This window comes from Pangasianodon hypophthalmus, chromosome 5, assembly GCF_027358585.1.
Source record: "Pangasianodon hypophthalmus isolate fPanHyp1 chromosome 5, fPanHyp1.pri, whole genome shotgun sequence".
Taxonomy (NCBI): Eukaryota; Metazoa; Chordata; class Actinopteri; order Siluriformes; family Pangasiidae; genus Pangasianodon; species Pangasianodon hypophthalmus.
The window spans coordinates 3534711-3557746 of NC_069714.1; the positions used below are offsets into that span (position 1 = coordinate 3534711).

A 23036-nucleotide genomic window follows, 5' to 3' on the forward strand; every position below is an offset into this window, starting at 1 on the left:
ATTTGGCCAGCGTTGTGCTGTTGAATCAGAGTCGCAGTACAAATACTCACGAAGGCTCCGAACGAAAAATGGTGGAAATTATAATTATTATTTATTATTATAATTGTGGTTATTTTTGCTAAATATTTGTAACATGATTATTTATCTATCATTCAACCAATTTAGGTAAAAAAGAGAAAAAAAATGTTCATTTCATTTTGTCATTTTAATATTAAAGTGATTGTCTTGTCATTACACATCATAAATCTACATTCTTTCAAATGTATAAATCTTTGAATCTTTATAAGATGCTTCTTAGTTGCATTACTCGAGTAGTTTGAAATGATAAAGACAATTTGACTCAGATAGATAGATAGATAGATAAAATAAATAAAAAAATAAAAATTAGACCAAAACAGGCAACTCAGAACTTCCGACCTCTGGCTAGAAACCAAAGAAAATGCCCCCTCAACTCCTAAACTCCGAGTTCAGCAAGTGGCGTCATATCAACATGGCTGCTCACACCATCAATGTAAACAAAGTAGCACGTCTTTGTTTTTAAATGAGTTATACTGTATATACTAGTATTTACTTTAAATCAATCACCACATAGACATGTTCACCTGTTACATCTGTAACACTGCCTATACAGTTCACTGTTTCAGGAGGCAAATATACATCACTCATCACAGTTAACTTCCTAGCTTGCTGCTAACAAAAGAACATGGAGGCATCCAGGTTTATTTTCGCACTTTGCAGCACAGAGTTCGGAAACACAGAAGTCGGGAAGTTCCGACTTCCCACTTGCAGGGTAAGTCGAATGCAGCATTTCCAACAAAGTATGAAATCAAATACATTGTTAAAACATGAATGTGGAGCTGATTTAATGCACAGATGTCAATAAAATTTATATCTAATGTCAGCTCAGTGTTGGGGAGCTAAGCTACAGCGTTCTCAGAGGTACTGGGCGAGTAGGAATGAGTCCAGCTGAACCGCGACCTGGATCATCTGTACTGGCAAGGGATTCAATGTATTCAATGATTTCATTTATATTCCTTTCACAGAATCGAGAGAATACTAATGACCAGTGCAGATTTTTTTTCTGTTTTGTTTTTCCTTTTTTTTGAAAGTTTAGTGAAGCTGAGTACTTGAAAAGTGTTAAAATATTAAAATTCATTTGATTGTTCAGCCTCTAAAATCTTTTTCGACTGTCAACATAAGAAACCATAAAAATATAATAATCTGTGACATTTTGAAGAACGGTGAGGACGGGATTTTCTCTAAAGTAATACAAGGCAGTCCCTGAAACGGCACCTTGTTTTTCATGGCATTTACAAGAATTCGAAATTCAACCAGAATAAGAAACTGTTACACCTCTGTCTAAAAACTAGGAGCTGACAATAAAAAAATTCATACACAAATCTACACAAAAGACAAAAATGTTATTCATCCCTTATATTTCTATTTATACTGTATATAATGTATAAAACATATACTAAACCGTTTTCATTAGAAATATCCACTGCCTTTCCGGCACCAAGCTATTCAACTGTAAAAAAAAAAGAAAAGGAAAAGCATAATATCAGGCTCACAAAGTTGTAAACTAAAGAATATCTGCTCTCTTGGTAAAACACTGAGGCACTTTTAAAACAAACAGGAAGTCGGAGGTACCAGGAACCCGGACTGCCCTATTGCTCAGTGGGACCTTCCTCACGAGAGATGAGTCTGCAGTTCTGCCTGTCTGCAACAGGACAATGACAAGAGGCTGATTAAGTGTGAGAGCTTTCAGAGACTCTTGTGCATCACTCTGAACCAGTGCCAGGTGCCACATCGCTCTGGTCGGTTTGTGCGAGGAACAAAAAGCAGCCGATGAGGTGACGCTGCACTTTTTGTCCTCCCTTGATATCGAGGTTTGAGCGGGATCTTCGCTCGAGGCACTGAGGCAGCTGGTCACCGTCAGCACACAGCAAAAACCCTGACCAACTGTTAATTAATGCTTTTACACACACTGCTGTGACAAACCTCTGATGCCTAAATGTCCTGCTTTGGGCTTTTGGATCTTTGTGATCTCAGTAGTCCTTAAATAGCCTATTTTGAACAAATCGTAGATTATTTATAAATAGCAAAATCAGAAAGCTGAGAATGAACACTATGTGGGAAGAAGTGTGGGTATGCACTGGGGGAAAAGAAGATTAATACGGATATTAAGCCACTTAACAATCAAAAACCAGAACTGGACCAAAAAGGAAGGCGATGGAACAGGTTTTAGCTCTAGTGTATTTTTCCCCACAGTGATAACAATCAAAGCACCGTCATTACATTAGCAGTGGACGGGTGCAGTGGTTGATCTGATATAACGCCTGTAAGGTATGGATTTAGGCAACAGTGTTATACTGCAGTGAACGTGAGAAAACTCCAGTTAAGACACAATCTACACAGAACCCAATGCGTCATTGCTCATCAACTCAAAATCACTCTTGTTCTCCATTTCAGCAACTTTTACTCGTCTAACCATGCTTCCAAAGTGTCCCTGCTCTGTCTGTAATCAATTTCAATGTTATGGAGACATGACGATAAAAATGTGACCCATGTTTATTGGTAAGTCAAGATGTATTTTAAATAACTTTATTGTAGAAATTTAAGAAATTGTACATGTTGCCCTAAGGCAACCAAAAAAAGTGGGTACTTGATTTTCAATTTTTTTATATCAGCACTTTGCCTTCCTTTGTTTTAAATGGAAAATGATGGATTTTTTTATTTAACCTCTGTCTTAAAAATACTCTAATGAGCAGCAATGTTGAATAGATGTTGAGTTGAATAAATGACATCTTTTTGATTAAAGTATTTATCTTTATTGTCTTAATGGTTACTTACCTCATGCCTAAAACAAACTCAAGCTAAATTTAAAAGCTTATAGGTAAATAGGAGCCATTGAGTAATTATGTGATTTATAATCCGATTGGTCGATTGATCGTTTCAATAGTTGGTAGACTAATCGACTATCAAAATAGCCGTTAGTTGCAGCCCTAAACCAAATAAATTGTAAATGTATGAATTTATCCCTAATGAGCGAGCCAGAGGTGACAGTGGCGAGGAAAAACTACCTGAGACGACATGAGGAAGAAACCTTGAGAGGAACCAGACTCAGAAGGGAACCCATCCTCATCTGAGTGATAACGGATAATGCGATTATAATTAAATCCCTTCTCTAACTGTGTACTACATGGACAACTAGTGCAACGGTGCAACCAGTAAATTCATTACAGTTTACAGCAACCCTACATTGAGAAAATGAGAGTGAGGATGATGACCAAGGTGAAGATGGAGGTTCAGTGGTGTTATCAAATCTACAGAGAGAAAGTGAGGATGAGGAAGATGATGATGATGGTGAATAAGGAGTGAGAGTTAAAATAGGATTATTTTATTTTTATGATTTTATGATTATTAAAATAGGATAATTAAACAATGCATTTGCATTTCACTTGCATCTCCTTCCACATGCGTGCATAAGTTGTTGGCTACGCAGACTGATGTTTTTTTTTTTTTTTTAATTCTAATTTTTGTCTGTGAATACCCGTTGTTTTAATATTTCCCATTATGCTACAATTTTACCTCAAGGCTAAAAAAAAAATACTGGAAATAAATATTGATTATTTGAATGTTTGCAAATTCAATTGCGTTATTATTTACTCAACAGGAAATCAAAGGAATTAATCATAACTTACTTTAAATGCTTTGATGCTTTTAAATGACTTCTACAGTGTACTGTATTAAAATAATTATCTAGTATTATTATTATTGTTGCTTTCTACAGTTTAATATTGTACTCTTGGAAAAAATGTCCTTCTGAAACCACACACCTGGAACCTTTGGTGCCGGGTTTGTGTTGAATAGAAAAAAAAAAACCACAGTTCCAGTTTTGTGGTACAAAAGATAATCATGTATACACTTGTATACACATGTATACTGATGAAGTACGAAGAGCTGATTCTTTGCATGTATGATGTTATAACTCATTAACTAGCTTACTTCAGACGCGAATCTCTAACACAATTCAAACTTACACAAAGTCTGACACTCATCACTTGTAAACAAGTGTTGTAAACAAGTGTTTTTTTTCAAGGATCCTTCCAAAATCCTTGAGCTGAGAGAAGTGCTTTAGTGAAAGGTGGAGTGTGTTTTCATGCGAGTGCTATCTTAACCTTGATTTCCAGTAGCGAAAATGGGCTGCCTTTCCCTGCTCTCCATGGTCATGCATTGCTGAGCTAATGGTTAAATGCCCCATGCTGTACGGCAAAAAAAACCTAATATGAGCAGCGGCCTGTTCCTTTAATCAGCACATTATTCACCCTAATCGTAGAGTAGTGAGGCTCGCTAAAGCCTGGCGGGGTAAATAGCCTACTTATCAACGCCGGAGAAAAGGAGAAAGGCACATGGGCTACTCAACACTGTCGAGCTTTTGTAAAGTCCACTCCTGAGAACTGGTTATGAAAAGCCTGTGATTGTATTAAAAGACACCAATAAGGGAAACTTAACTATAATTCACTTTGATGATCATGCTGATAGAAATACGATGATGGAGGAGTCAAGACTTTTGGAATACAAAAGAGATTCTGTGACCAAGAATGACAGTAGCTCATTCCCTGTATTCAGTATTCTACTTATTTCGTGTATTTGGTACTGTTAACTGTCTGCCTAATGAGAGAGTGTGACTTGATAAACCAAAGAACTCAAACGGACTGTGGCTAATTTTACCGTAACTTCCAGAGTACTGTATATTCACGCTAATGTCTCTTGTGTTGGTAGCACATTTCCAATCTTCCAAACAATTTTAATATTTATATTGTTGACATTTTTACAACAAAGAGGGTCTGATTTCAGTGTTGATATCGGTGTTGACAATCGAGGCCATAGTCTGTCTGCAGGATGTGTAAATACAAGATCAACCTCACGTCGTAATGACAAATACAGGTACTGAATGTGTGTCTTGGTGTTTTATCTCTTCATGGATCCTGTTCAAACACCTCAGTAATCACGCGGAAAAAATTCCTCATCACTATAAGGGAAATGCACTGAAATGGAGACTCTAATGGATATGCTTGTGTGTGTGTGTGTGTGTGTGTGTGTGAGAGAGAGAGAGAGAGAGAGAGAGAGTGTAAGCTTTGATTCTCTGTGTGGATTGGCAGGGCAAAAGCACAGACGGGGTCTCTAATGTCAATCCCCTCTACAAACATAGTCAAGTGAATCTGCCCCACTGAAATTAGACACATACACAAACACACACCCACACATACACAGACGCTGAACAACACATGCAAAGCAAACATACAAGTATGCAATCCATATTATAGAACAAGCCACTCACACATCACTAATCTATGGGTTGCTTGTTGTACAAGAGAAAAGCTCAAGGGCACTTGCTCAAAGGCACACATACACACACATACACACACACATTCACATTCACATTCACAAAGAGCTGCATTGTGGCAAGAGAATGTGTAAAAATGGTTATATTAAGTAACAATACCAGCAGCAATTTTCTGAAACATGGCTTTTTATTCAGTCCTTATTGATGGAGTCTCTGTGTCCCAATTCAGTGGACCCAATGTGCTGCACATTTCTGTGTTTCCTCCTCGAACACAGCCAATTCAAATCATTAAGTAATTATTAAGCCCTTGCTGAGCTAAATCAGCTGTGTTAGAGCTGAGAAAACACCAAACTGTGCGATTCAAAAGAACAAATTTAATAGCCAAACAATTAATTTTAACACAAAACACCAATTGATTTTACAGATTTTACACAGCACATCATTAACCCAACCACTGGGATACACACACTGAGTTGTTTAGTTGGGGTATTTATTTCAATATTGGGTTATTTTGGTAACGATGCAACAGGCTGGGTTAGATATTCCCATCATGACCATCCGAACGTACATCGTGACACCGTGACACAGTAACGGTGACAGTTTTTTAGGTGGGCTACATCTGCAGAAAGAAAAAGGTTATGGAACTAAATATTGCAGTATAACAACTACGGACTGATCACAGACAGATATGTTTGATGCCTGACAGAAGTCAGGACTGTTACAACAGATTAGGAAACATTTACAGGACAAAAGCTAAACCACACCATGTCATCTCCTTCCTGTGTTATACTGTATATATGTCAACGTGCCGTCATGCTAATCTGCCTTCACATCTTAGCTAGAAGTAAACACTCTCCCTCTTTGTTTCACAAAATGAGTTTTTGCCCTCAGGACCATTCAATAGAGGCAAGTGCATGTTTGCGCATATTTGTAGTTATGAAAGACGTCTTTCCCGTTATTGTTTTTTTTTTGGGGGGGTGGGGGGGGTGTTAATTAACTTTATATTTCAATTCATGCAAATAAAATATTGTTATATGAGATTAAACTTCCACTGGAGTTTTTTTTTTCACGTTCCTATTTCACTGGAGAGATCTCTCCCTCTCTCTCCTCTGTCACTCTCATTCTGTTCATCCCTTGAGTATATCTGGAAAACTGGATAACATTTAGGTGCTTTTTAATGGAGTCTGACTCAGCATCAGCTTGAGTACGAAACATCTGTCTCTCTGCAGCACGGCAATGCAGCCCCTCTGTGGCGAAGAAAACACTCCCCAAAACAAAAGGATACTCGCAGTGCTAAGATACAAAAGGCCATTCTGGAGTTGATGCACAATTTGAGAATGATGTTAAATCATCATGGAGAGAGAGAAACACTTCAGTCCCACCTATAATGCTGAGATTTAAATGTCACATTTACATTTATTCATTCGGTAAACACTTTTATCCAAGCGACTTACAAGTGAGGCTGAATCAAATCAAATCAAAGCATCTAGCTGAGCGGCTGACGGATAACCGCTTTAGGGCCCAACAGCGGCTCTCTGGCTATCCTGGGATTTGAACTAACAAACTTCTTGGCTCTAGCACATGACCTTAAACAAACCCACACACAACTTCAGCTTTTTACAGAGCAGGAAAAAGAACCAGTAACCCAAAGGCATATCAAATCAAATCGGTTTTTAGTGACTAAGAAGCAAGCTCTTAGTTACTCTGAGGAATTCTACAATGCAACATATCACATACTGATCAAATCTGACTACTTGAATCAAAGGGTGCACTGAGTATAACACAACAGGAAGTGATCAGAGGCAGGCCTACTGTATATTATAAAAATATAAGCATATCACCCATTAAGATTATATTCAATTTATAATATAATATAATATAATATAATATAATATAATATCCAGATTATAATATTATATTATAATCTGAATAAAATCAAACTGTATGAATAAAACTGAATAAATCTTTACAGAATAAAGAAGAAGGTCACAAACACTTGAGTCAATTTCAATTCAGATTCTTTTAACAGTGATATAAATGTTGTGAAATGACTGAAGCTGTGGAAGTAAGCCATGTCCAAAACTCCACCTCCTTCTTAGCTCTGAGCTCCAACTGTTTCCGTGGCTTGTTTTCGCTCTACCTTGTACTCACAGCACGCAAACAATGCCAACTCCCTGCCATGGCTCAGCTTGTTGATGGTGCCAATATAATAAGGCACACCCACAGCCTCCACTTAATCATCTGACATGAATGCTTATAAAGAACTTACTGTAAATGATTTGCTTGGTCTTGCAGGGCATCATCTGCTCTGCATTTCCATCCACATGGAGGAAACATGAGAACCTTGTGAACTTGTAGTCACTTCCCTCCTCCTCTTATCAATACCTATTGTATTAACCCTGCTGCTATTTCAACTCACACACTCCGCACTAAGAAATGTATTATTATACACCTCTGCCCTTCATGTATCTCCAGAACCCACAATCACAAATACGGATACGTGACTATGGATTATGCCATTTCCTTTATAAGTGCAGCACCTGGCTGATCTAGACTGATGTCTTTCTGAATTTGGTGTTGGTTCAGAATAAGTGAACAAGTCTTAATTGTCATGCATCGTATCCTGAGGTGGCATGGTGGTGCAGCATGTACAGTTGCCTCACAGCTCCAGGGTCCCCAGTTCGATCCTGAGCTCAGGTTACTGTCTGTGTGGAGTTTTTCATGTTCTCTCCTTGTCTATTTGGGTCTCCTCTGGGTTCTCCGGTTTCCTCTCACCTCACAAAAACATACTGATCTGACAACTCTAAATTTCCCCTAGGTGTGAAAGAGTGTGTGAATGTGCGCATACATGGTGTGGTGCTCTGCTGACCTGGCATCCCATCCAGGGTGCATTCCCACCTCACTACCAGCGTTCCCAGGATAGGATCCAGGAATAAATCTCAACTCCAGTTGTAAGACTAGCCTAAAGATTTTCGAACTCTCTAGTGGAAGCCCTGCGATGGATTCACCTAAATATCCACCAACGGTATTTACTCTCCAACTTTTTCACTATAAACTCATCGTCTGCTTCATTCAGCTTGCTTCTCCAGCCTTCTTCTGTCTTGACATTCCCCCTCTCCAAAAATGACAAAGGACCCTTCCAACTGTGTGAAATTTCTCTGCATGTCTGGAGACTATCTCTGTCCAGGAGTCCGCACTATAAGACAAGCCTGACTGCGTCTTCCTTGCATTATCTAAATTTGTTGCAGCACAACTCCTCCGTCTTCTCGTCCCAGGCCAAGTTGCTTCATTAATGTCACTCTGGATGATGCCTGCCTCTTAGAGCTTTGGCTTCTCCTTCTTATGCACTGGTATAGCATCTTCTTCTATTTGTATGTGGTGTCTTTCCTTGAAGACTTGCACCTCCCTCTGTTAGTTGTAGCTTTATTAAGTAACAATACCAGCAGCAATTTTCTGAGACATGGCTTTTTAGAAGAGGCTTCGCTTCTCTGTTTACTGGCCACTCTCTTGCAGACTCTCTCTCAGCCTGTGCAAGCTATACACCATTACTGTGTGTTTTTGAGGCATGGATAGACAGATAGAGTCATCTTTATCCATTCAAATAACTTTGCAGTCATTCATGTAATCAATAAATGACACTCCAAACCCTAAGCTTTATATCGCTTCCCTTTACACTTCACATCACCGTGTCAGCTGTCACTCACATAACACCACTTCATTCGAAAGGCCACGCATATTCCAGCTCCAGCTGACTCTTTCTGTCATCTTCAATTGTAGAAACTCCTCAAGCTTATCCAGTCCTGACTCTGATTCCTGCTTGTTATCCCCTTATCTGACAGGCTGGACAGAAAATTTTAAATGTGGTCCTTGCACTCATATACTGGACAGTCTGAAAATACCGCCAGCAATTTCATGCATCACATCCCATTCTCTTCCCTTGAGACAATCTCCCTCCTCACCTACACCATGGTGCCTCCTGGTATTCGCTCTGTCTAGCTGGGATTAACTTTATCATGCGGCTCCTCAATGGATCTCCTCATGCTTGTGTTATCTATTCTCAAGTGACCTTCCTCGTCATTTGCGCATGGACACCTCCTATCCTGGCTGCCATATTTGACAGCAATATAACATTTTGTACCATCAAACACATCAGAATGGACCATTTTCCCTTTTAAGTTTTATTTCTGCACACAGGTCTCAGGATACGCCTTCAGGATCATCGCAGCATCCTCTGTTTACCTGGTCCCTGCTCTAGGCCCTGGCCTTCACGGTTATCTCATGGCTACATCTAAATGTAAATTCAACACCTCAGAAATGAATGAGCACCTAGCACTAATTTAACTCAGTTCTGAAGGTTGCTGTGTGAAACAGAAGCCACCCCAGTACTCCAGCTCAGTTCTCAGAATCACCAATTTACTTACAAAAGAGAGTTAGCAGCATGCACGAAACCCAACCTCCCTCTGGGTTAACGTCCTATATTTACGTGTGAGATGGGAATATTTATGCATTCCCATCTCCCTTCCATTCCCTGTGGTCTGATAATTTCCATCTTTGCTATTCCACAATCAATCATCATGCCACTATTAAGTGAAGGTGTGGTGTACGCTAGTTAAAGGCAGAACAAGGCAAGGCAAGTTTAATTATATAGCTTATACACAAGACAGACAGATGCCACTGTAAGCATTTTTATTGTGCCAAGAATTAAAGTCATTAAAATGAATTAAAGATAAGAGGACGATGAAAGATAAGATCAAAATAATGATTGATGATATGCTAACGGCGTAGTGCAGTTAAGGATTTTAAATAGCAGGGGTTAACAGAAACGCTTTCAGGATCGACAAAACACTGCAATTAGCTACTGTGTTGCAAAACAAAAGTCAAATAGACAAACTGCAGCTCCTTTGTATTTCACGTTGTATTTCATGTTCCAATGAAGGGTGTAACTGCAGTCTGTGCTTGTTTAAAGTCAGACAGGAAATACAGCCTGCCAGCTTCTCAGCAGCACTTTTCACAAGATGAGAGTCTTCAGGCTGACGTTAGAAGTGTATGGTTAAAGTTCTACTGAAACGATAATATTAGGGTTGTCATTTTACGCATGGCTTACAAGAAAAAACATCCAAGAGAAAGTCATGACTGTAACATTTAAAGAAAATAAATAAAAGTGGAGACAGAATATGCACATTCTGCAATATTTATTAGCATACTGGTAAATAACTAAATAATACAATACAAGTAAATACTGATGACTTGAGTGAATTAAAAAAAATACTCTACTATCTCACTAACAATTCAACTTTTATACAAGCTATAAGGTATAAGCTGTAAATGAGACGAATCTGTTGAGAAATAGAAATAAGCCATTTATAACACTAAACAGTGGATCCGTATTTTCACACAGTCAATCCATAGCAATGTGATTAAACCATTCAGAAAATAAAGATTTTTTATTAATTTTATACACATTACAGGGTTTGAACATTAGAGGCATGCGTATTCCACCTGGCACGATTCGTCCGACAGCCACTATAATAACAACCTCTTTATAAAATATCCTGAATATAGAAAAATGCAAGTAATATTTCTCTTCATTAGATTGTTTTTAAACAAATATAAAGCTTGTCAAGCTTGAAATTGTCTTATTATGTTGGCAGATATTTTTTTGTTTATTTAAAGCATTCATTACTAGAAAGAAGAAGAATACCAATATTAGTAATTATGTCTAGAAATAGGTTTAATAGCCTTATATTTGTTACTTAATCTCAGAAATATTAGACAACTTTATTCAAGATATCTTCACTTGCTAAGATATCTTTTTTTATACTGTTAAAAAACTTTTATCTATCTATCTATCTATCTATCTATCTATATAAGTCAAATTAATTAATTAATTGATTAATTGATTGATTGATTTTATTTATTATATTTGTGTTATTATAGAGCATTCTTCAGGTTAAGGCAATTCCTTGGACTCAACACAGCATAAATTAGAAATAAATAAAAAGCACAGTGATAATCTTTGTTTGATAAACACATATAGAGTTCTTATTAAAGTTTCATCACACACTGTGGAGTCAGAACTATCAGAAAAAATTAGTGAAGAATCAGAAGCTTGTAATAACCGTAATACTGACATGTTAGCTTGCTATTAGAACATGGCACAACGAAACATTTGTACTGAAACTAGTTCTTTCTGTTAGAGGAAATTAGAAATATTAAATTTTGGGTTTTGGGTTTCTTCAGTTTAATTTTTCTCTGTACTGTTGTCTGCTCATCTGTTTTTGGATTTAATTATCTCTGGACTTGCTTCTCAGTTCTGTCATTATATTATCTACCTACGTTGCTCATTTAAATATTATTCACTACTTGCTAGTAAATTAGTTAACCAAACAATGAAGACAATATTAAAGCGTGACATTTAGCAGATTCATCAAGTCTTCTCTGCAGAAAATGCCTATCTGCTGTTCGGGCACACATGGGTGTTGGCCTCAAATTGCTTTACCTTTATATTACACTGCCAATCATGAGTCAAGTAATTACATTCATACTGGTGCTGCAATGATTTCTCCATGCTTGAATAGTCCTGAATGCGTGATTACAGGGGCATCGATCTGTCTGTAACCAGAATCACGTATATTGTAGGTGGTAATTAATTACAATAGTAAATAATTAGGAAGTGGCTACATGGTGCTAATTCACATTGTCATAACCCTCAGAAAGAAAGGACATGTGCTTAATTATGGGATTATTATGAGTGACATTATATGAGGTGCAAGTAATTTAATTATATATGACTTCAGAGAACCTTACTGGTACTTTCATAAACATTTTTGAAATGGACAACTTTTAGTGTTGTCTCCTTGCCAGGTTTGTGTCTTAATGCCAAATAAATTAAAAAAAAGTTCTAGAGGTCTAGTACATGTGGCATGTGCATCTAGTGTCTGTTGCTCATATCACATAACATGAAGACATGATGTCAGTGCCAGCTAAAGAACAGCTGAGAAACTAAAAAACAAACAAACAAAAAAAGAACACTCTGAATAAACGATTCAGAGACATATTCATAATACTGAAGGTGCCAATGCCAAATATGTGCTACAGTAGTGAAGCAGAGGGGATAATGACTGGAAGGGATGATGGCTACTAATGATATTCACCTCAGGGAAAAAGAAAAAGCTGGACACGTAAATAGTATTTCCTGGAATCGGTGAAATAAAATGTGAATGAATGAGGTGCCTCTGCCAGCACAGGAATGATGAGGCCAAGAAAACACTTTATATTACAGTTCCCTTATGTAAGAAATTAAACACCTAATATGAAAATAATCCACGATGAGGTGATGAAGTTGATTATTTTCCTACAACAGCATGTCCTGAAAGTTTTTTTTTTTTTTTTTAACAATTTTTAATTTATTAATAAATAACAATTTATAGTTTTAACCCTTTGTATTTACATTTAACGATGTGGATGTGAAAAATCCTTAAAAAGTTAGTTTCTGTTATCACTTATAGCAGCTATAAAACAGTCATTCCCTCCCCAATCTCTTATTTTTCATTCTCTTGGAAAAAATCACAGATTGTCATGTTACAGAGAAACATAATGCATAAATCCTCTGTCCTGAAGACTTTCCTTGTTACGAAGCACTGACACTTCCGTAAATATTAAATAAACGTCTCCTTACAGAAAAGTTCACCGTGTCAAGGATTATATGTTGTTCATTGTTAAATAAATCCATGTGGATGAGGTGCTTCTATAGAAACTATAATTTATTAGAACAAGCACATTAATATGAACCTGTGATTTGATTTACAGCCAGAACTTGTCAGAGATAGAGCTGTTATAGAAACTTAATCCACAATTTCAAAACTTAATCCAAAATGATCAAAGTAACATTCTGTTATTTAATTCTATTTTTTATTAATTTTATTTTTGTATTTTAATGTTAAAACTTCAGTTGGTGGAGGTGTATTTCATTAACATTTAAGCAAATTAGTTAATACATGTCTTACTTTGTTTCTTTCTTTCTTAACATTACATATTGTTTATTATTTTTAAAGTTCATGGTTAATGTAAACTATTGAAATAATTAATGTTATTTATACCATGAACTTTAGGAATAATAAATAATTACTTAGAAATAAGTAATGTTAACAAAGAAAGAAATGTTAAATGTTAATGAAATACACCTCAGCCAAATGAAGTTTTAAAATTAAATTACGTTAAAATGGAATTAAATAACAGAAAGTTACTTTGATCATTTACTGGTGCCTTTGTTATCTATGGTTTGTTCATGGTTAAATAATATCAGTTAAAGAAACCTTAATGTACGGCATTGTTAGAAAAAGTTAATGTCATAAAGTCAGCAGAGTGAAGCTGGTTCTTAAAGAGGAAGAACATTAAACATGTTCATTCATCTGTCTGAATTGTTTGTGGTTTGTATTTATGAATGTAATCAATGTTTTTTTTTTTATTTATTAGCAGTTTCTAAACTTGAGAAAGCATATTTAGAATTGTATCTTGTACTTTCAAATTAGCTTGGTAAGCAAACTGTACAGGACTCTCGCCAAGTTACTCGGCTGCAGCAGAACCGTATGATTAAACAGCTTCATAATCTCAGCAATTCAGTTTAAATTCTTGGATCTTTGGCCCATTAAGCAACCGCAACCTTGGCACTGGTGCAACACTGACTGTTTTTCCAAAAAGACAGAAAGATGAAGGATGTTATGGGCTTTGGAAACACCTGCTGAAATTCTGGACTCATCTGATTAACACGTATTTAAAGAACACATGGTTTTTATACCAGCGAGCCAAGTTAATTTACTCGTTTGGCTTAAATGAAATACCCTTCAGTTACATACGGTCTTCTTCAACATTATGGATGTAGCTGTTCAATTATGTTCAATTCATGGTTCAGTTCGTACTCAGCCAAGGTTAATACTTTGTTTTCAGTTTGGTACAAAACAAATTCGGAAGAATTTAAGCTTCAGTGTTTTGTAAAATCCACAGCATTTCAAAGTAAGGCTTTAAATCACAACGGCAAGCAATTAAATCAATCAAATCCTCCATTAACTGAGTATACATCATAAAATAAAGTAATGCTGTTGCCTTCATGTTACTGATCTCAATTCCTGTTCAGGCTTTAACTCAATCAACTGTCAGTCGTGGACAGTACTGAAGGACATACAATTCTGTACTTAAGTTACTGTACAAAGTAAAAAGTCTTTTTTTTTTCAAGTAGCTGTACTTTATTAGTACAGTGCTGTGCAAAAGTCTTAGGCACATGCAAAGAAATGCTGTGAAGCAAAGAGGCCTTCAAAAATAATGACATGAAATGTTTCTACATAAAATGAATACTATAAAGAGCAGTAAACTGTAATAAACTAAAAAGGTCAATAATTGGCCTGACGTCCTTTTGCTTTTTAGAAATTCATCAGTAGTCTGTGCAGGTTTCTAAGGAAGAGAGCTGGTAAGTGTTACTGAGCGTCTTGGAGAATCTGCTGCAGTTCTTCTGGAGACTCTGACTGTCACACTCACGTCTGTTTATGCAGCAAACCCCAGCAGGCTTCATTAGGTTTTTAGTCTGAAAAGTGGTCTCTTATGTAATGTTGCTTTCTTTACTGACATAAAAACATTTTTCTGTAACATTATTTTTTTTTGAAAAGTAATGTTTGTTAATATAAATGTTTTTGTACTGAATCATTAATGCAAAAGTCATAAAATTTGTACTAAAAAAATAGGGAACCTAAGACTTTTGCACATTACTGAATTTCCATTTTTGCAGATTTTATACAAAGCCAAATATCATGTATTACTTATCACTCTGGAGTGGGAAAAAATGGATTGGCCGAAATATCTAAACTAACGAAATATCTAACTTGCTTTCAATTTAAAACACACAAATCATAATGCAGTGCACCTTTTAACTGGCTGAGAAAGCTAGCTGTGTGTTTACACTGGCACCGTTCAGTGGGAATGCCTGGCATTTGATGTTGCTGTAAATAGACAAAAAAAAGGGAATATTTCTTCCCTAAAACTTTGAATGCCTTTTTCAAACTAAGTTTACGAGCGCAGCCTACTTGAATAAGAAGATGATTGACAGGTTCATTCACGTCCTGCATTGTATACAGACACGTCCCTAATGCGGCGAGGAACTGGCGAAAGGAGGCGGAGGAAGAAATTTGCACCGTCTTGTTTTGGTCTGCAGTCAGAGACGTCTCGCAAAACTGATCATCTAAAATAACAAAACTAAAATAACTCAGTACCTTTACACGTGACACTTAAGCACAGTTAAAGAGCAGGTACTACTGCACTTGAACTCAAGTAGAAATGTGAGTAGAAGACTTCTACTTTTACTCGTGTGGCATGTTAGTACAGGAGGTACATATTTTATGTTTTTTTTTTCATCAAAGATTATTTTAGTTATTACTGTAGCCCTTCCAATCCATATATCAGTCCAGATTTATTACTATTCTCCATTTGAGTGTTTCTCAAATCTCATCCCATTGGCTCTGCTGTTCTTTCTGACACTGTTTCTGTTGATTTACGTTTAAGGTGTTAACAGCTTCGACACTCACAACAGTGATCAGTGACAATGAAAATAAAAGTGAATTACAGTAACACACACACACACACACACACACACACACACACGCAAATAAACAGCAAACTTACCGATAGGACAGGGTCCCTCAGACACCACCAGGATCTCGGTCTGCTGTTTGCAGGCGTCCCTCCGGAGCAAACACTCGTTATTGTAGAACTTGTTATTGGAGCCGCACACTGGGGCATAGTCGTTGTTACACTGATCGAGGGAGGAGAAATAAAGAGTGTAAGAAAGGTCTGCTATATTTTAACAACAAATTGATTCCATTTTTTTTCTTATTGTTATGAATGCCGCACTGATTTTTTTTCGATCTTTAGCTTTCCCTCAGCATTCTGGGGAAAGAATATTCACTTTCTTTTGTATGTGAGTTGTCTTTTTCAATTTTCAATGTTCGATTACGTAATATTCCATTTGCACTAGATTAACATACACAAGATGATTGACATTTTTTATGTCGACACTTAATGAAAAATTGTCAGTGCACCAAAGTCTAGAGGTTCCTGTATTCTCTTCACAGACGGAAAACACTTACAACACCAAATAATGAAGAGCAGTGCTGGCCACAACACATTTGTTACCCTAAGCAAGTGTCACCCTTCCACCCCAACCACCTGCCAAAAAACAGGGCCAATACTGCAGTGTTTTACGACCTAGAGCTGTAGCACCACTGAAAATACATTTCAACATAATCTGTTAAAGGTGCTTTAGGTAAGATTTCTTAAAATTTGTCAAGATTAGGTGTCTAGGTGGAGCTGAATAATATTTGAATGATTTTTTTTTTTGCTCTTTGAGCCTGCCCCTCCTTTTCCCACCCATGAACACAAAGTGGTGGTTCAGGCACTAGCAATAGCAAGTACTACCATGACATCACTTTCAAGCGCACTATATAACACCATAAACACGCAAAATTCAGCTTATAATGATTTATGAGAATGGTCACAAGTGCAGTCGTTGTCCTTTTTTTCTTCTTAATAAGCTCTTTTGAGCGCTAAGCTGCAGTATTAGCACGTTAGCAGGGCGTGGGGTTTTTCAAATCGTTCCACATATTTCTCGTATCATCTCTTATTTCTCATATATCTCGTATCATAGCTCATATCTTATTCGTATTCTTAGTATGAAAAAATTACTATTGCACCTTTTAAAATAAAAATATTCTGTGATGGTCTATGTGATAATGGCAGTTCTGATTTTCAACTTTCTCAAATATTCATTAAAATTATTCTTAACCCTCTGATAATCTTCTAATCTTCAGAATAATCATTAACGGAAAAATCCACCTTGAACAACTCGCATGTTAATCTTCATATCTTCAACAACATCCAAGATTTATTTTGTACTGAAATTTCGGTCGCTTTTTTTTTTTTTTTTAGTTCAAACTTCTTTCATTAACATGTTAGTCTATCTTCACTTTGCTACATTTTCCTCCATCACCCATAATGCCATCTGATTGCCTGCTCACAGTGGCCTCAGGGGGATTTAGTGCCTATTCTTCTAGAACTACATTCAGACTTAAATGTTCAATATTTCTGTAAATATGAAGAGATAAGACGTATATGCATTTTTACTGCATCTTACACAGTGTGTAAAAATGACTCAGTATAATCACGCACTTGAAACTTCTGTATTTTATTTATCATGGCACAGGCCAGATCTCAGCAGAGCCAGAACAGATAAAAAAGATAAACTGGCTTAGAACACTTGCACTAGTCCAACAGAAATTTATGTTTGAAAAAGGATTATGTGGATACAAGCTTCGTATTATCCAGCAACCCTGATTCATGATGAAGTCTGGGTGGGTGGGGGGGGCAGAGTTTTTATTTTGAAATCAAATGAACAAAAATCTGGCCTACATATCTCCGAGCTGATCTTAGCTGTGTTAGCATTTCTTTTTTTAAAGAAACACATTTGGGTAAACAGCTAGCACAAGAGAATACAGAGGTGTGTGTGTGTGTGTGTGTGTGTGTGTAGAATGTAAATGAAGGCAGTGAATGAAGACCCAAATATATCCTGGCAGCTTTGAACTTCCGAAGTTCTCCCCGTAATGGAAGAGAGACTAGGAAGTCGTGAACATCAAGACGAGAAAACCGGTTGTCATAAAATGTAAAACGTAACAGGATAGCATTTGGTTTATGGGTGACCTCAAGGAGTATCCTGTATAACCATCCTGTATAACACTCCTTTTGTGTTTTTTGAATCGAATCAAACGCATCAGCACAAGAGTGGACTCATCTGTTTGCTCCCTCGCTGTACTGCACATAAAGTGGGTGGCCTCCAGGAAACTGGAGCAGATCCACACCTCGGGCAGGTATTCTGGGAGAATATGATAATGCCACACACGGGTACACCTGGCTTCAGCAAGCAAGAGATCTGTCTCTGTCCTACGCCACGCACAAGGTGAGCAGGAGAGGTGGGCATGATGTAGGGCAGCGCTGCTGGCCTGACTGCTCACTGTTTGGATGAGCCACTGTATTGGCCTTTATCCAGCCATGAAAGGAAGAGAGAAAAAGCCGTGCCCATTGATTCCGGAGCCCACTCCATACCCACTGTTTTATCGGCTGGGAGGCAGTATAATGTAGAGGGAGAGCAATCGGAGCCAAGGCTGGCAGCGGTGCAAGAGATTCGGTTGAATGGAGGATCGAGAGGTAGGAAAAAAGAGGAGGAAAAAAGAACCGAATGAAATAAGGTTGGATACGTGTGGATAGATGGATGAGATGAATTTTGATCAAAAATTGCAGAAGGATCTCATCAAGAATCTCATTAGGAAAATCTGTTAGGAAAACCAATACATTTTGAAGTATGTAGCTCATTTCCATTAATCAAAATTAAGGAGCAAGTACAGGAAATTCGTAGGGCTATCTCCTGAGGAAAAAAAAAACGAGAGAGAAAGAGAGAAGGGGGAATAAAAAGAGACAGATTGGCAGATATACCTAGACAGATAAAAAGGTGAGAAAGTGAAGAAGTAGCAAGGTAGGGTAGAATTAACAATGCTCTGAGGCACTCAGCAAGAATAAAGCCGCAGTGATTACAGGAAATAAAGAGAGAAGAAGGAGAAGGAGAAGGAGTTACGAAGGACTTGCCAGTCTCAAAAATAGATGCAAAGGAAGCAGTGGGGGAGTGCAAGAGAGAAAATGAAAACAGCACAGAAAGAGAGACAGAAAGGAAGAAGAATAGAAGCCAGAGATTGAGGCGCTGCCATCACATGGTTTTCAAACCCCTCGGCCTCCGTCAATGTCTCTGTGGCTCAGAGTTTTCAATCAGGCTTCGCTTTTAACCAGACATGATGCAACAGTGCGAAAGATGCCCTGCACCCCGGGGTGCCTCGAGAGGCGCCTGTTCATCCCGAGCCCCTGCAATTCATTCTTTTATACTCGCCCCCTGAGGCTATTAATATCGCCACCCTTTACGAAGCGCAGCTGCGGACTGTTCTCTCTATAGCTGAACGAACTGCTGAGCAGCCTGGAAAAGCTATAGGAAGATAAGAGGATAATCAGGGATCTGTTTCCAGGTGAATACATCAATAGTGTCTCAATTATAAAGCAAGGAGATGTTGAATAGAGAGCTGGTATGGCTGACTCAGATTCACTCTACAGATGTATGGAGGGGGAAGAATATAGAGGCGTAGTTATGACCTGCTCAGTCTCAGATCAATGCAGAGAGGAATAAAATGTGTAGATAGATAAGAAAAGATATGAAAACAGGGAACAGACAGACACGTACCGAAGTCTTAAATATAAGGTTAAATATAAAACCCCTAGAACCCTCTTCTGAGAGAAGCAAAGGAAGTCAAAAAACATTTAACTATCCAAAGAGCTCTCTCTCTCTCTCTCTCTCTCTCACACACACACACACACACACACACACAAAAAAAACCCAAAATATTTCTTCCAAGAGTGGAGGGATGTACTGATTTCATACTCGGTATCAGGATCAGAAATGAAACGTGTCTGTGATCAGTATCTGCTGGTGTGTTTTATTCTGTGAACAGTTTGACCTAGTATAGATCCTATACACAAACACGGGCCACAAACTGTCTTAAAGAGTTTCACCATTGTGGATGGCACCTTTTACACAACCTGGAAGTAAACACTCACACAAAGTCAGCTCGGTTATAATAAAATGTTAGTATCAATTAATAAATAGATAGTTTTGATATTTGTTTGTGTCAAAACTCCTATAGCCATGATCTCTGTCAAGTTGGCACCCCATATAAAAAGAAAGTGAATAATACTTATGCTGTTTGTTTGTGCTGATTTGGTTGCCAAGTAAGGAATAAACACCCTAGTGACATGCTGTTATAGTAAAATATTCAGTGATAGGGTGGTGTGATGAAGCAGTGCGACTCTTACCGCCCCAAAGTTGAATAGTTTGCTAAAACAGCACATCCCAAAGTGTTTTATTCCTCTTCTATCACATTTGTCAGTGTTAACAACGTAGAGTTACTTTTATGTTACGAAACACGAAACGAGTCCGTTCCTGTTCTCACTTACATTAAAACAGCTAGAAACACTCATTCCCTCACCAGCCTCTCTTTTTCCTCTCTTTCTAATACGACAACTCAGCTTGTCATGTTAACACAAAGCACAAAGCCCTCCGTCCTGAAGACTTTCCTGTGTCTGAAAACTTACAGCTTAATCTCTGAGTGTTAAAACGCACTGACGCTGGAGACTCCTTCCAAAAACAGTAATTTAATTAAGTGGAAATAACTTGAATATAGTCAAATCGATCTAGTATTTCCTATTATAAGATCACAATGAACCAAATATAAGATTATCGAATATTTGATTATCTTGCTCATTTTAAGCATTTGTTACTAGAAAGAAGCAAAATTATCTCCCAATAGAACAAGACAATTTCAAGCTTGAAGTGAATAAAAAATGGTTAAAAATTGGTTTAATAATCTTATAATAGGAAATACTAGATCAGTTTAAATATATTAAGATATGTTCACTTGCAAAGACAGCATTTTTTTGCAGTGTATATTTTTTATGCGTTTAGTATTAGTCTTAGATTATGATAAGCATAAAAGTGAATGAGCTGTTACTATAGAAACGATAACAAACGCATTCATATAAACCTGTGAGCTGCTGGAACTACCATCATACAACGTGTTTTATAGAAAATTAATCTGGAATCCAACTGCACTGTGGTATGACATTTTACATCCAATATAAGTCACAGTGCATGAAATAAGATAAAAAAATCTAAATTTAAGCAAAGTAGCATCACTCATTTGTGCTGATTTATTTTATATTAAAAACTGTTCATACCTGTTTGATTGTTTTGAGAAATTACAGATTCGGTTCTTTGTGATGTCGTTCTTGACCACTGATCTGCATTTATACACAGGTGTTATTCAGTTCATTTCATCTTCAGTAATCACTTTATCCTTAGAGCTGTTATAACATCTTAAAAAACAAACCAACACCGTACCGTTGCTGACACAAATCGGCACAAATGGAAATAGTTCCTTTTGTTTTTTTGCATCTTTCTAAGATGCAATATAGTTTACAGTAATCAAAGTCACATCATTTCTGCTCAATTCTTATGACAAATGTAATGACATTTTTCATATTCATTGCGATATGTGAGTCTTTTTGTGCATTGTCTTGCACCTGTATTGACATCCAGCAGTTTCAGTTATGTCCTGCAGGGGCTGCTGTGACTCTTGCTTGCAACAGGCTGGTTTTCTCTGGCTCACATTTCCTCATTCACATACACTCTATACGTAAAGCTGGCCTAACGCAAGAGTACGCCGTCTATCCAAGCAGCCCACATTTTAACACATCGCTGACTGTCCATCGACTGACATACACTAATGCTCACACCTGATTATAAAAAGGCATTTTCAAAAAACCATGTCATTTATGTGTAATCCCAGTGATTAGAAAGAGCAGACAGATAAAGGGGAGGAGATGGATGAAGTAATGTGATGTGATGGCGTGTTTTGTTGTAAGGACCCCTTCAGGAGTATGTGACTATCCATCCCTGCCTTCATTTTTTAGTCCATCCATCAATTAATCCATTCCTGCCTCCCACTCGAGCATTAATCAATCCATCCATTAGGCCGCCCATTCATCCGCCCAGTGCCACAAAATAGTCCACTTGTCCAAAGACGAGCAGATCAGTGGATCCGTTCATGCTGAGTGCGTTGAGTCTGAATAATCTCTCTCGTGAAGAGACTTGCTTCACAAAGCAGTGAGCAGAGAGTGTACTGAGACAAGCAATTAGAGTCTGACACAGGAGAGAGTGTGGATGGAGTAGCTGTGTTTAAAAAAAAAAAAATCTAGAGCTGGGAAAGTGTGTGTAAGCCACTGTAAGGCATTAGTACCAGCAATTGGTTGCACAGATATCAGGTCAGCTAGAGGTCTGTGAGCTGTGGAGACAGTTGCAGAGGTGCTAATATAAAAGACCTTCATTTTCCAACAGCTGTGCGAGAGCCACATGAGCAAGGTGAGAAGGACACAGCAAGTGTAAGAGCGTTGGTGAATTTTAAATGTATTTACTGAAAAGGAAATGTATGCACATGAGTATAGTTAGTGGTTATGATTTGTTTAGTATGTGCATGTGTACAGCCCAACCCATGTGTGAAACGCTCCTCGTAAGCCTGTCAGGGAGTAAGTGTGAAATCCAATCGTGTTATATTTATAATGGGAAGACGTCTCGAGGGCTAATGCCAGGGTCCCATATGGTCCCCCAGCCTGCAGCCCACTAATGGAGTGCTTGAATGAAATGGAGAAACGGGGAATAAGAAAAGCATCTTCATACGCTTGACTCTTCCCCTCAGTATACAGCAGCTTGATAGGAAATGGGTATACCGAGTTAATTATGCATTGCGCAACATGATCCAATCCATTTGCATCATTAGACATTATGTACACCTTCCTTCACCCAAAATGCCTTTGTGAGAACTGACCCCTGGGTGCATTAAGATGGCTGAGACAGCACAAGCCGAGAAACATGAGAGCCCACAGTGATGTGGAAAGTGCTCTGTGAGTGAGAGACTGTGATTGAAAACAGCTAAAGGAGAGACATGGAGCATGAACATGGACACACATGCACATACGCACCTAATTTAACCTGATGTAT

At 37.7% G+C, this 23036-nt stretch overlaps 1 protein-coding gene across 2 annotated transcripts in view; it reads right to left on the minus strand.

The window, feature by feature from the left end:
• Nucleotides 1-23036, minus strand: part of tmeff2a (transmembrane protein with EGF-like and two follistatin-like domains 2a) — a 94606-nt gene that overhangs the window by 45091 nt on the left and 26479 nt on the right. For both annotated transcript variants that reach the window (XM_053233996.1, XM_053233995.1), the window contains exon 3: nt 16019-16148. In XM_053233996.1, coding sequence (XP_053089971.1) covers nt 16019-16148 — 130 coding nt within the window. The remainder of the gene's footprint in view (nt 1-16018; nt 16149-23036) is intronic.